The 15,763-nt window shown below is 43.7% G+C and overlaps 1 protein-coding gene across 1 annotated transcript in view; it reads right to left on the bottom strand.

Annotated features, from left to right (window-relative positions):
- Window positions 1-15,763, bottom strand: part of raraa (retinoic acid receptor, alpha a) — a 143,647-nt gene that overhangs the window by 66,569 nt on the left and 61,315 nt on the right. The window contains exon 3 of the mRNA XM_028567581.1: window positions 10,904-11,697. Coding sequence (XP_028423382.1) covers window positions 10,904-11,057 — 154 coding nt within the window. The 5' untranslated portion in view covers window positions 11,058-11,697. The remainder of the gene's footprint in view (window positions 1-10,903; window positions 11,698-15,763) is intronic.

Below are 15,763 nucleotides of genomic sequence, written 5' to 3'. Positions count from 1 at the left end.
AACACATAGCCGACGGCCGACCTTTGACAGAAAAGCCAGTCGAAATGATCAGTCTCCCCGGGTTGGTCCAAAAAGTGCCACAGAACACATCAAAAAGACGAGACGAGACGAGACGAGACGTAATACATCTCTATAACAGCAGACGGCGCTAATCTGTATTGTTGCCCAGGAAATGAAAACCGGCAGCTGATTGGACGAACGCGTCATATAAGTTTGTTTTCTTCGGAAATTCAAAGCCAGACTGTCATGGCGGCCGTTCAGAATACGATCTCATATTGCCCTGCCGGCGACTGAACATGTCAGGTCGGCCAAAATGAACGCTGACAGCCCCCCCAGACTGACGACGGCACGGGACACACCGAACAGACTCGCGTCACTGACCTCGCCGCCAGACTGTCCAACGGCCGATTATCGGCTAAGTGTGTCAGCGCCCTTAGGATGTGCCATTTCTGTGTCTGTAACTATTGAGTTGAGAAATTGTGTTTCTCCATCACATAGTATGTGGATGTACAGTATGTATGAATCACAGCATGTGTGATTCATAATTCCAGTTTATTGCAAGTTAGCCATCGTTTCTATAAATTTTTGAGTAGTCAGATAATCAGATAATCCCACTGACGCTTAAAGCCGACCATTCACTACATAGGAATTGTGGCTGGTTTGGCCTCTCCTGACCCTCAGAAATGCATTTCCGATGACTAACTATAATTGTCCCAGATTTCCTTGCTGTGGGATATTTTGTCTGTTTTCGGTTTTTCTTCAGCATACACAAAACAAGCAGCTAATCGAAAGACTGTTAATGTGTAATTGTGCGGTGCAGGCGCTTCGTCAAAATGTGTATTGTGTAAGCTTCAACAACCAAGAGAGACAAGATCCGTAAAACCACTTGCTATTTGTGTGAGGTCTGGACCAATTCAAAGTTGTACATTCTCAGTGTATTCCCATATTTTGGCATGCATGTTTGTGCGCAAGTTTGTCTGAGTTTGGAGACAAAGGACATGTTTTGTTACAGTCAGTGCAAGTATGGTCTTTGTGTGTTTGCGAGTGTGTGTGTGTGTGTGTGTGTGTGTGTGTGTGTGTGTGTGTGTGTGTGTGTGTGTGTGTGTGTGTGTGTGTGTGTGTGTGTGTGTGTATCTGTTCACGCCTAAAACCTGAGATTTTATCTTAGCAGAAGAAGATCAGTCAATGTCAATGTCTGTGGAATTCCTCAGTAACTCCACCGGAACCAACCAGTTTCACAACCATCAACAGTTTGTGTGTAACAACAACACTGATGATCCCACGAAATGTAATCCATCTGACAGATTAATTCAAACATAATCCATGCTACCGCTCTCTCAGACTTCCTGTGTTGTGCGTTACACCATGGCCACTTCACTTATTGTTAAATAGTTCAGATTATGACAGTGAGGGTAAAAAAAAAAAAAAAAAAAAAAAATCCCCAAAAATTGCCACTGTGACACACACACACACACACACACACACACACACACACACACACACACACACACACACACACACACACACACACACACACACACACACACACACACACACACACACACACACACACACATACACACATTCTTGGCCAACGATTTAAGTGGCTGGTGTGACTGTGAAAGTGTGTGAACATCTGTTTGTCGCATGACACAGACTACTTTAGGGGACTAATCAAGCCATAATGCACACCAGTTGTTAAGAAGGCCATTTTGAATGGAGGGCAAAGCTGTGTCACTAATCACATCCACTCTGTCCGACGAGCATGAGCCTACTTATAGGATGGCTCTGTGAAAAAGAGAAAGACTAGGACACAGGTGATTTTAGACCCATTTCATCTCAGCCCCCCTAAAAATTATAAAAATTATAATAATAAAAAACAAGGGGGCAAACAATTATAGGTTCAAAGAAACAAGGTTAATATCCGGTGTTGCTGTCGTCAATGCTATGCACCAAAAAGTTTAATTTTTTATGTATTTATTATTTACACCTCATTATCATTTCATTTGATTGTGGTAATCCATAAAGGGACTTTCTTAGTTGTTTTATACGTTCAATATTTTTGCATTTATTCTCTGTTATAATAATAAAAACATATATTCATTGTTATCCAGTGAAATTACTGATTTAGCAGTGGGGGTTAACACTTTTGCAAGGCACTGTATCTGTGTCACACTCTCATTAGGGGCTGAGCCCCCCTAAAGGTCTGATCCTAGAATCGCCCCAGCTACGACACGATGATTAAAGTAGCATAGAAACAAGCGTGTGTGTGTGTGCGTGTGCGCGTGTGTGTGGTGTGAGTGCGTGCGTGCGTGTGTATCACTGGCAGAAAGTGTGAGGAAGACTGAGAGAGGCTGAAGAAGCCAATTCTCAGGCTACTGAACAGCTGTTTGTCGCTGAGGAAGAGAAATAAGAGAGACACATTTATACAAATCTAACACAGCAGTGTGTCTACACATTGCATGTTTTTAAGGTAAAGGGAGAAAAAAAAAGGAGTTTGACTCACATCATCACACAAATCATCAGTTAAATGGGAAAAGAAATGAGCTGTTATGTCAAATTCATTCAGCTTACTAAATACTTTAAAAGCCAATGTACAGCCATCAACGCACCTAATATATTCTAAAGACAAATTTTATATCTGACTGTGTTCAACTAAAAGACAGAATTACCTGCAGAACTCAAATGATTGAAGAATTTACACCCCACATCTGGTTTGTGCAACGCATTTACACAGGAAACACTCTTCAGATGGAATTTATTTATGTAAGGGAGGTTCGTTGATTTTAATATTGCATGTGCTGATTAGTGATTTTAATCCCATCTGTAGCGCATATGTCAGTGTTTCATTTCCCTACACACCAGTAATAATTACAGTCCAAAAAATATCCACTGTTTTCTGGCATGCTCATTGGTCTTTCCATAGTTCAAGTCATATCCGGAGAGACTACCTTGTAGTTTATAGTGTACTTTAGTTTTTGGTGTAAGGAGACACTTTTCCTGTTACTGAATTTAACAGATCTGTTTGATCTCCAGATGGGGCTTAAACTTAATTTTAGCCCAATCAAATTTACTGACTTAATCTTCTATCAAACCCCTCCTTAAGAATTCCCACTGCAGCCTCAACAGCTCTCGGTTTACAGGAAGGAAAAAGAAAGGATATATTGATACAAGTCACGCACATGTTAACAAATTACCTCTATGTTTGCTGAAAATGGAGGTAATTTGCAGAGGAACATTCACGTTTTTATTGAATAAGAAACTTCTCCATTAAGGACATTTCATTTGCTTTGAGAGGGTTTCCTATATTCCAGTATCATGAGGTGTCAGAACAGTGTTCAAATGGCAGTATTCAGCTTCATGCAATACTTTAGTCTTGACTAAAAAAGAAGCGAGACAACAAGGCAAAGTTAAAATCAATAACAAGGACTCATTTTTCACAAAGAACATAACTGAAAAAAGCAACGCATACACGTGACGGACTCAGAGGGTGGCCACGGCATTAAACAAATCTCTGGAATGCTAATGATTATCATGGCATTAGTTAGCCTGTGGTACCCTTCGCCCTATAATGTGCTAATGCTGTCACCGGTGCATTATCTTTCCACTCTGAGGAAACTATGTGCTAATGCTAGCAGACAGGCTTGAGGTTAAGTGTGGCCAGGGGCCCCTTACAGAGGTGCCAAGACAGAGCTGGTGGCCCCATAAGCTCTGGCCGAAAAGAGCTCTCTTAGCCCCTTTGCGCAACACAGCTAGCCATTGTGCTGGGCTGAAAAAGCGCATTAGCCGCTGAGAAAAGGGCTTTCCCTCTGAAACCCCCTTGGACAACAAGCAAAGCTCTGCTTGATAATTCAATCACTCTCCGAGCTGTGCAGGGCAGGCCCGCACAACCTCTTAGAACCTTTCCTTGGCTCTCTCCTTTTCTTCCTTCCCTCCCTCGTCTCCTCCATTAGGTAACCGCGCTATATTCTACAGATGCCGTCATTCCTGCCGCTTATCAAAGGACAATAGAGGAATGATGCCTGTGAGAGAGTCATTGACATTTGAGTGTATGCGGCAGTGTGAATTATGGCTGCATGCAATGGGTACTGAAAAAGGGCATAAGAAGATGGAGGTGTGTGTGTGTGTGTGTGTGTGTGTGTCCGTGTAGCCGTGCGTGCATGTGTGGGGAGGGGACAAGAGATAAAAGGAAGGAGAAGGGGGTCAGTGCGAGAGTGGGTTGAAGGAAAGGATAGGAAAGCCGCAGAGGAGAGAAAAGAGAGAGAAAAAAAAGAGGGGAGTTCTTATCGCTATACCCTTGTCTTGACTTCCATGCAGGGCCTTTGAAGAGAGCAGAAATAAAGATACTTGCGCTGGCACATCAGAGAGAGAGATTTAGATTATGCCAGTGTTTACCCAACTGAGTGCTGCATTGCTGCTGGCGACAGCCTGCTGGTTTTGAAGTTGTTATGGCCCAACTCCCGCTTAAAGCGCTCGCTACTCCGAATATAACACCCATGCGGCAGAGGAGGGCCTTCTCTCTGCGCTCATATGGCAGTTTGTGTGCATGTGTGCATGCACGTGCCACTTGGTGTGAAGCATGTGTCCGTGTATTCCTAATAGAGTGTGTGATGCATTCTGCATTTCCGTGTGCACAAACGTGTGTGTAAATGTGTGTGTAGCACTCTGAAAATGGAGCCATCCATCGGATTATGGGTAGACAGCTCTTTGAAAAGGAGGGCCTGTATTTGCATAAGCGGCCATGGAAGGGGGAAAAAAAACCTATAGAAAGAAAGCGAGAAAAGCAAGAGAGAGAGAGAAAGAAAGAGAGAGAGGAAAAAAAAAAGAAAGAGAAAAAGGGGGTTGGGGGAGTGGACCACACTCGCCAAGCCACTCAGGGATAAATCCTGTGGCTAGGATCAAGTATTCTGGGCAGGGATTTGGCCCCAGGTCCCCTCAAACCAAATGGAAAATAACAGGCTGCGAGTAAATAGGTGGCAGGGTAATGATAGCTCTGTCAAGTCCTCAGGTGGAGAAAGGGAGGGTGGGAAGAAAGGAGGATAATAGAGAATGAGAGAGAGAGGTGCGGGGAGGAGTGTGGTGCAGATATATGACGAAAGAAAGATGAAAGTGGAAAGGAGCTGAGCGGACACGGACGGATGGATCGCGCAGAAAAAGAGGACAAGCAGAGAAAGTGGTGATGGAGGAAGGAAAGAAGAATGGAGCTGGAAAAATAAGAAGGAGAGAACAAGAGATGTGCTGAAGCCAAGAAGGGAGTAACGAAGAATGGATATGAGGGAAGGCAAGAGGGCCAGAGGAGAGGGTGATGGGTTTTCTTGTGGGAGCCCCTTTTGGCTAAACTTGCTTGCGTTTTGGCACATTAGGCTGGCACGGGACACAAGTGCTGCCAAAGCCAGTGCGCGCGTGTGTGTGTGTGTGTGTGTGTGTGTGTGTGTGTGTGTGTGTGTGTGTGTGTGTGTCTGTGCCTGAGGCTTCTGTCACATCTGCACAGAAGGCCTGCATGTCTGTCTCTCTATCCCTCTCGGATTCTCTTCCTGTCTCTGTCTTTCCCTTCACAGCAGACTTTCTTTCTTAGGCGACGTTCCCGCGCTATCCTAATGACCTAATACCCAAACATACATTTTAATTCAGCAAATTCCCAAACACAAGTGCACGTGCAAAGGAACAAACACACGCACACACAATCCATATGGTGACACTGGTGTATCCTTGTGGCCTGATGCTGTCAGATCTGAGGCCAGAAGCATAATAATGTTTTGCTGTAGACAGTGGTAAAGCATTCACAGTCACAACGACTTTATAGTCCATACTTGTACAACAGATGCTCTATCATATCCACAATAACAATTATCACAATAATAATTTCTCAAAATGTGTCGGCCTCAAAGCCTGAATAAACAACAAAGGCTAAAACTCTTCAACTAACCTGTGATGTGCCGAGCATCTCAGAGTAGCATCCGAGACAATTACTTCTTTGAAAATGTAAGAATAGGAAAGTCCTTGTGCTCATTTTTCAGCCTCCCAGCACTCTGCAGTTAATTAACAAGGTCGTTAAGCTGGGGTGAATGAGTGCTATGCTGCCGTGCTAGATCTGTTAAACACGCCACGTTTAATAAGCCTGCATCCTCGCCATCAGAGTATCGGCACCCCTCAAATGACTTTCCAATAATGACAACCAGCTCCCCTGAGGTACTGTTTGGGTGTGTGAGTGTGAGTCTGTGTGTGTCTTTCTGAAGTGGCTTAATGGCTGGTACCTGGTCGCCTGATAGGAAAAGTGCTCCAGTCAATAGCTTGCCTTTGTGTCGTATCCACACACACTTTGGATTGCTGCCAAAAGGGAGCACATTTCCCACTGTCATTATGCCTATTACTACCACCACACAACCCTGCGTCTGTGTGTGTGAGTTTGTGTGTGTGTGTGTGTGTGTGTGTGTGTGTGTGTGTGTTTTTGCCACCCATGGAGTGTACTAAGATGCCCCATTGATTCCCGCAGACCACCGGGGCAGAGAGGAACCACCTGTCTGTCCAAAAACCAGCGCGCGCACACACACACACACACACACACACACACACACACACACACACACACACACACACACACACACACACACAACCTCACAAACACAAACTTTGCCCAACATTACCATATCGATATTTACCCATGGTCAGAGTGTTCCGCCCATGGGCTGCTTAATGGGATAGGTGACACACACACACACACACACACACACACACACACACACACACACACACACACACACACACACACACACACACACAAGCTTCCTTGAGGTCTGAAAACATCCTTTCATATTTCTCCGCGTGGCCCAAAAGTAGATTCTTAAATGCCATAAATGCCCCCTAATAAGTCAAAAGAGATGGTGCTCGTGTGTGTTAGCTGTCTTAAGAAACGCTCTTGTACCAAGCAATTACTGTGGCTGCTGAAACAGGAGCGCTCTGTGGGGAAAAGCCAATTAGTCCGCCGTGGCAGCAGGTAGCAAGCTGGCTCCATTCATTATGATCCCTTATAACACTGTGCTAATGTAATAGCACGGTGTTAGAGCTGGTGACAGACAGCGCTTGGCTTTAATGATAGTAATGGGATCAATAGATGGGGTGTTATTGCCAGATAGTTCCATATTCATGCGGCCGGGAAGGATTAAATCGAAAACACTAATGAAAGTTGTGCATATGTGAGTGTGTGTGTAATGAGCGCATTCCATCAGATGTGGATTTTTGACTGCATTCAATACAGCAGTGTGCGCGTTTTTGGGCGTGCGAGTGTGATTAATCCATAGTGATAATATTCAGTTTACTAATAAAGCTGCAGGCAATACATGTAATATCAATATCTGCAACTGATCTGCTCCGGTGTGTAATCTAACCTGATGATTTTTAGATAATGTGATGTGAAGACATAAACCAGGAGGTTAGAGCTGGAGAGACACAGAGAGAGCGTATGTGTGAGTGTGTGTGTTGTAGTCCTGGATTAACCCTTCTGCTCTGCTTGGTCCAAATAATTGGTCTATTGTGGTTTGCTAAAGGAGGCCCAAGCACAAGAACTGGACGACTCTGAGAACAGGACTGGAGGAGGACTGAGTGTGAACAGAGGCCGGAAGAAAAAAGAACACAAAAAAAGGGAAGGTCTGCTGAATTGGATTTTTGATGGCAAATGAGATGAATACAAACAAAATGACAAGTCCTGCATCATGATTGGACTGCACTTACATGGATGAAAAATAAAGAAATACAGGTGTTCATGCACCAAAGACACAGGTGGACAGGGTGTAAACGCAACACCTCTCCAATCCATAGTCTATATCGACAGCGTTTCATTTACAGGATTGTTCCGGGGCCGCTGGAAGTTCCGCCAGACGTCCCTCACCTTCCGCTTTCTTTGTGTTGGCATTCTAAACTCCGGAGGACTATGGTTAACTTGCTCCTCAGATCTCTACAGGGTAAATCCAGACAGCTAGCTAAACTAGACTGTCCAATCTCAATTTTTCTGAAACAACTTTTGAACGTACATGTTCCTGTTGTGGTTTCTGTATTTTGCCTTGTGTTTTGTGCCGTTTCTGTTGCTTCGTAGTTTTCTGTATGTTTCCTGTTCTTGTTGTTCTCCCTTGTGTTTAGTGTTGTCAAGTTTCTGTGTTTAGTTGATTTCATGTTTCCCGGTTTATGTTCTGCTTCCTGTTTTATTTTGATAGTCTGGTCTTCTGTCTTGTCATGTCTAGCTTTGCTTTCTGTTCCCACCTTTGTTGATTGTCTTGCCCTGCCCTGATGTGCTTCACCTGTTGTCTCACCTGTTTATGATTTGCCTGTCACCTCATGTATTTAGCCTCTGTGTTCCCCTTGTCTCTTGTCAGATCGTCTTGTGTGCTCGCCCATGTCTGTTGTTTGTTCCCTAGTGTGTTCTGTTCGCTCCTGCCTTCAGTGTTTTATTTTGTATGTTTCCAGTCGTTGTACTGCCGCCCTTTGTTGTAATAAATACCTCAGTTTGACCGCCTCCTGCCTGCCTGCCTCCTCTCTGCATTTGGGTCCGAATTCCCGCTCCCTCGTCACAGTTCCACCAAAACAAGTTCCTTCCCAAGGCTTTTTTGCAGAGGCACTGTTGCTGTGTCCGGCGCTAGACGATTGTGATTGGTTTAAAGAAATGCCAATAAACCAGAGCATGTTTTTTTTTCCTATTCCCGGAATGTTGTGTGGACCAGCCAGACCCTCCTTCGCAGCACTGTGGAGATAGGTCTGGCAATGCCAAGACAAACCCACAGGTAATAACACATTTACATGTTTCACAGCTTTATTTTCTTGTAAAAAACCTGGACTGGACAAAACTACCTATTTGGACAATATCCACACAGGACACAAACACGGGGATAGTGCACACACGCATACACACAAACATCATATGAATTTTAGCCATGCTGAAATCCATCAAGTCCAATGCTCTGCTCTCTTGCTTCCAATCTGTCATTCTGTAAATTCCTCTCATTCAAGCTCCAAACAAACTGACACACTCTCTCTCTCTCTCTCTCTCTCTCTCTCTCTCTCTCTCTCTCTCTCTCTCCTCCCCACAGCTCTTTTTCTTTCTCTCTTTCGTCACTGCTGAGCATTGGGGTTGATAAGGGCTTAGCTGGAGTGTGTGTGTAAAAATATGAGATAGAAGAAAGAAAAAAAAAAGAGGTGTTTCAACAAGAGGGAGAGAGAAATGGTCTGCCAGAGAGAGGGATAGGAGGAGGCAGAAAAAGCGGTAAAGGTGGTGTGTTTGTGTTACAGTTTGAATGGAAGGAGACACGTGTTTCTGTTGCTGTGTGTGTGTGTGTGTGTGTGTGTGTGTGTGTGTGTGTGTGTGTGCGTGTGTGTGTGTGTGTGCGTGCTCATGCTCGTCAGGAAACTGTGGTGTCCCTGGCTCTCCGATGTTTACAGACAGGAAATGTTTGTCCAGGCAAAAGGGAAGGAACCTTGCAGCCCCGCATGGCAAACACTGGGAGAGTGGCCCAGTGCGCACGTTTGCACGCATGCGCGCGCATACATGCGCATACACACACACACACACACTTGCAACAGAGTAAAAAGAGGAATCTGAGCTGCAGTATTTGTGAGTGAGGTGGGGTATCTGGTTTTGGGGAAGTGGGAGTGACTGGGCAGGGCAGTAACTGTTCCTCACTTCCCTCCGCGCTGACTGCCAACGCAAACTCCAGCAGATAGAAAGTCAATACACTGACCCCCTCTGAACCTGTGAGAGTGGGGTTGCTGTCTGCCAGGCCTTTCCACACCAATACACACACACACACACACACACACACACACACACACACACACACACACACACACACACACACGACTGTACGTCTGCACCGCCAAATGTCTTCCTTCAGTTCATATTTCTGCTGCTGCCGCAATCGTTTAATGTATTATCTAGACGATGTTCCCCAGTCTGCTGTGAGATGCAGAGATTTTACGAGTATAATATTTCACTGGATTTCAAAGCACTTTTGGGATTCTAATTAGTAGTCAGTGATGGAGGTGAATTTACATATATTTATACTACTTCATCCTTCCACTCCACTACATTTTAGAGGGCAATATTAATATTACTTAGTTATAGTTACTTTGCAGATTAAGATTTTACATACTGAACTCCTTAAAGTCTTCACTACACAATGGCTTTTTTTGCCTTATGAAAAAGTACTTTTCACCTAGTTTGACTTACTTTGCAAGTCAGTTCTGAAGCTTTTCATGGATTTTATGAAGGAGTTGTAGCATGAAGCTTGGCTACGATGATAGTTTTTGTGAGATTTATTAAGGAAAGCTTGCCAAATTTGCATTCCCCATATAAACAATGCTCCTTTCTGGCTGTCCTGCCTCACTTCCTTGTGATCTACGCTGACATTTCCATGTGTGTGTGTGTGTGTGTGTGTGTGTGCTGATGTGTGTGGGCTTGTAAATTAAGGACAGAGCTAGAGGCGATGCGCACGTGTACATGTGTGTGTGTGTGCGTGTGTGTGTCTGTCTCTGTTTACCAACACACAGATCTTTCTAATCCGAATGATCTAAAAACGGATGAGATGAAAGTGTTCTTTTGTTAGCCAACTCACAGGCACAAGCATAATGTACACGCATGCACACACACACACACACACACACACACACACACACACACACACACACACACACACACACACACACACACACGCGCACACACACACAGTGGGAGGAGCTATACAGGAAACTGTGTCACAGCTGCACAGGTAAACCAGGATACACACAAAGGAAAGTGAATCTTCCTGTTCCCACCGCCAGTCACTCGACAACCAGCCTACCAATAGCCAGAGCATAACACAGTCCCACATCTGAACCAGTAATGAGTAAGCAAAAAGGGTAAAGTGTAAAGTTTTCTTACTGGCTGGTGAGGGGGTGCTGTACCCACTGATGGGCAGTCCTGCCAGAGCTGGAGGCGACAGGCTCCCCAACATATGGGGGAAAAAGTAGGAGTAGGTGGGCATGGGAAAGCCGTTGAGGTGGGGGCCCGGCAATGGGTTGCCCTTCCCAGCCATGATGGCTCAGTCCACCTCCAGTCACAGACCTCACTGAAAAACCACCTTAACAAGATCTAACAGAGCCAAAGTGAAGTCAGTGTGGATTCCTGTACTGGTTTAATCCCCCATAGGGACACTGCATGAGTAGATATTCCAAAAGACCGAAGCTGGGCGAAGTTTGTAAAAAAAATAAAAATAAAAGGTTTGGAAACTTGAGTGCTTGTGTCCTTAAAACGGCTGCTGTAGATGTCACCAAGACAAAAAAAATCCTGCTAGTTTAGTGAATGTGTGTGTTAAGGGTTGAGTGAGTAAAGAAACAAAGAGACACAGCGAAGTAGTATAAAAGAGGACTGTAGAGTGTTTTATCCTTCCTTTCTCTGGTATTGTGAAACAAGTTGAAAGGCCTTATTTGCGAGAGGCGTTGGGGAGGCTGGAAACTAGCACGGCCATTCCTTATCGTCAAGATGAAAGTGGGGGGTGCGGGGTGGAGGAGACAGAAGGCAAGTTGAATCAAGAACAGGTGACTTTGATGAGTGGTGATAGAGGTGCTAGTGGTCTTAATCCTTCGTATACTGCAGAGCGCTCCTAGGAAATGCACAGATTACATGATGCCAAGCCAAAGCTCTTCTCCGTGGACGGGCCTCCTCTTTGCCTCTTTCTGTGAATAAAAACAGAGAGAGAAAGAGAGAGATTTCATTTAGTGCTTCAATGGCAAGGTAAAGAGATCGTTTCCCATTGTACTTAAGTGCTTGAGCAAAACAGTTCTTTTCTTTTGACACTAATTAATGGTAATGTCTCATCTGAAATGTTACAAAAACACCCCCTCTGCCTTAATTATCTAATGGAGTGTTAAAACTGCGAAGAGAGCAGTGGGTGTGTGATGTCTCCTCGCAGCTTTGTGCGCTCAAACACATGCTCATTAACAGTGACAGAGTACAAATACTGGGGGAGACGAGCCAAAACATAAATGAAGAGAGCAATACAAAAGAAAACTTTGCTAATTACACCAGTTGCAGAAGCCAGAGGTGAGACCCAAGGCGCAGATCTGGGACCACTAGAGATTTCTGCTGCGGAGTTTACTTCCAAATTAAGAGCAAGACGTGTACAAACAGTCCTGTAGCCACCGCAGAAAGCATGAGCGCACACAAGGGCACTGACAACTATACGCCGGAGAACACAATTATCATAAAATGGTACACTACCACCACAGTATATACAAGAGGAAGAGCTCCTTTTTAAAACAGCTTGTCATAACATGAGCATTACTTATTTATTTACTGTAATGACCCTTTTATGAGTCAGTGGATGTAATGTGCAGTAGTTAAAGTAAAAACATTGCAACACACACACACACACACACACACACACACTTAAAAAAAAGTCAGAGGAATGTGTCTTTGCATGAACAGTGTTGTTCAGGAATGTGGCACTCTAGCATGAATCACACTAAGACATCATGGATGAACTCCTGTAAAGGGAGAGGGGTCAAGTCAGACATGTTTGTGTGCCTGTTCTCACTTGAATGGTGTACATTAAGCACAAGTATGTAACAGGTGAGAGGGGTGCACTGGTGGCAGCCATGTGACAAATTAATGGAAAAACCCAACATAAAGTGTTACACCACATGCAGGCAGAGCAATGCTCCTTAATCCAATTAAAATGGTTAAATAAATCATATGTTCTGTCCTGCTTGGTTCATTTCTTGCGCGGAGCTAGATTTGATGACTGCTTACACTTTCCCTTTAACTTGGCACCCATCACCTGCATAGATTCAGAATTACTGTCGCTGTAAAATAGCTGCCCACCAACATCCTCACTAGAGACGGACTAGAAACTGTACTTCAAAAACAACACAGGGCCTCCTGGTGGCTAGCTGTGCCCTGGTGACGCAGTGGTACTTTGAATCCTCCTGCATCACATCTCTCGTGTCGATCTTTCCCGGCACTGTCCTCTATATTATGTCTTCGAACTGAAACATCTTTAAGAATGTCTTGTTTCTTGGAGTCTTTGTCTCTGCAGGAGCATTGCTCCACCATTACCGTCTTTGATAACATTCTTTGGTGTAACTGTCAGAGAGCTGTTCTCAGTGATTCCATAGGGGCTTAGTGCTAGACCTGCGTGCATGTGTGAGACTATATACCTGCATGTAGGGAAAATTAGTAATTAAAGTGTAGTGCAGGTAGTGTATTTGGAGCCCTGATATGTCTGTTAATCAGATGGAGAGCTGATATTATGGGCTTGGCCTTCTATTATTTGTCTTATATTTTTATTTATTGTCACCCTCTCGCGGTGAGCTGGTGTGTGCGGTGGTCAGGGATTATAGGCTGGACGGTGCACTTGTATTAGGCCGAAAGCATTAACAGCATTTCTTTTAAAGCCCAGGGGAGTTAGATAGAGTTTATTTGCTTTTAAAGCCCCTCTCTCTCCTGAGTAGCCACCTAGTAAACCAGAAGAGAGTTAAGGGTTAAAGTAACATACTTACAATGACCTTTATTTCTGGTTCCATAATACAGAATAATACACAACCATTACCATTATGAAATGCGGCCTTGATACTCTCTTGCATTGCACATTTGTGCGGCCATGTAAAATGTATCAGCATTGTCAAAAACACACACTGATGTGATGTGAAGCCATATATATTTTAATGCAACACCCAGAGGCCACATATGCTGAACTGGGTCTTTCGATGAGAAACTACAACTCACCGGCTGGTAATGGGCCACTTCCTTCACCATTATCATTACAGAGTATAGTGTGGGCGCCATAAGAGGCCGTTCTGAACGATAAGCAACATCAAACATTACCGTTACACCAGCAGCAACTTTGTTGTAGTGCACCCACAGCTAACTCTTTTTACTGATGCCGCAGTAAACAGACATCGATATTGTTGTTTACTACCAAGGAAGTGGCTGCAGCACAACTATGCTTTTCCTATATTTAACAATGGTTAGGAACAGACTAGTAGGGCATAAAGGCAGTCCAAGTTTCTACTCACATGACTTTAGATTCAAAAGTGGATACTGAGAAGTGTCCTTCAACTGTAAATCAGAATATCAGGGTTGTTATTTAGAGACATTAGACTTTTATGTAAGGTCACTTGACAGTGAGCTGCTGACACTAAAAAACCTCCCTAAAATAAGGCATTAAGTTTAGGTAATCAAATCATAAAGCATCCCATTAGAGTGTGACGAAACCGATGACACAAGCCATCTACTATCAACTAAATAATATTTTTCCTATTACGCTATAGCAAACATTTCTAAAGCATAAAATGTTGAAAAAACAAACAATTCAATTACAGTAAAATATAATATTTTCTCAATATTAGTCCTATTAAGCGCAACTGATAATAAGAATTTGTGTGTATCAGATTGAAAGTGATCTCATTATTTATTTCCTATTTGTAATATTTTTTAATCAGACAAAAAAAAATCCTAATCTAAGTGTATGTATAAATTAAAATAAATATTTGAATAGGAGCATTTAATGAGGCCCAGTGTCTGGAGCTGACACTGGGCCAAACATTTTCTGATGCATGTAAACAATATCTGACTGGTCCAGCTGAAGCATTTCAAACACATTATACAATCAGTGGTCCTTTTGGCATTCATCCGTGCACACACACACACACACACACACACACACACACACACACACACACACACACACATTGTGGGCAGAAGCAGAATGTAAATGAGAACCTATATAATCCCTGTGCTGGTGATAAAGGACAAAACATGTACACACAATCAGAGGCACAAAAATCAGACGCGCCACTAAATGAGGAATCAAGGCACAACCGAGGGCCCATATAATCTGCTGTGAAAACTGTACATGCAATACCAAAAGCTGGGTAAAGCTGCTGACATGCACTCTGCATCCTTCTTCCTGTTGATGTACACAAAGCAATCTTTCAATTCCCACAAACAGCTGTGTACTCTGATCCTACATTGGATAGAGTAGGCTTAAATGTGTATATTATATTTGAACTCCCTCTCCTTCACACACACACACACACACACACACACACACACACACACACACACACACACACACACACACACACACAATTGCATGCACACGCACACACGGGCGGTTGCCTCCCGCCATATGATGTATATGTTCTATATGATACAGCTGACACACAAGGTCATTGATATGGAGAAAGAGAAAGGGGATCAGTTATGTGCATAATGCTGTGCCTTTCTGGTCTTTATGGTAGCATATAGATGTGCTTAAGTACTGTCAAGGCAGACAAGACATGTCCTTCATAAACATGCATAAGTAACGGAAATTGATAAGATATAAGACGTAAAACAAGTATAACAAAGAGGAATCAAAGCTTTCTGTATGCCAGTGTTACATAAAACATTAACTCACACACTTGCTTACTGCACTTACGGCTATAAAACTGAGACATGGACTACCGTAGTCTAAAAACAGGAAAAGATAGCGCAGATTAAGAGGTGATGCAATAGTGCAGGCTATAGAAGTGGGTAGGCACCCTGGGGCCTAGCATCGAGCCATTAACGTCCGTCTTTTCAAAGAGTTTCTAACAATTCAGCTGCAGACTCCATTTGTATAGCCATATCTGTCTCTTTGACCTTTATATTGCGAGCCCTTATCTGCCAAATTCATTTCAACATACTCAAGAGCACCGAGGCAAGGTGCTGTATGGAGGATATGTATGTGATCACTTAAAGTAGGAGGAAAGACAACAA

This window comes from Perca flavescens, chromosome 21 (genome assembly GCF_004354835.1).
Source record: "Perca flavescens isolate YP-PL-M2 chromosome 21, PFLA_1.0, whole genome shotgun sequence".
Taxonomy (NCBI): domain Eukaryota; kingdom Metazoa; phylum Chordata; class Actinopteri; order Perciformes; family Percidae; genus Perca; species Perca flavescens.
This window is presented reverse-complemented; position numbering and strand designations above follow the sequence as displayed.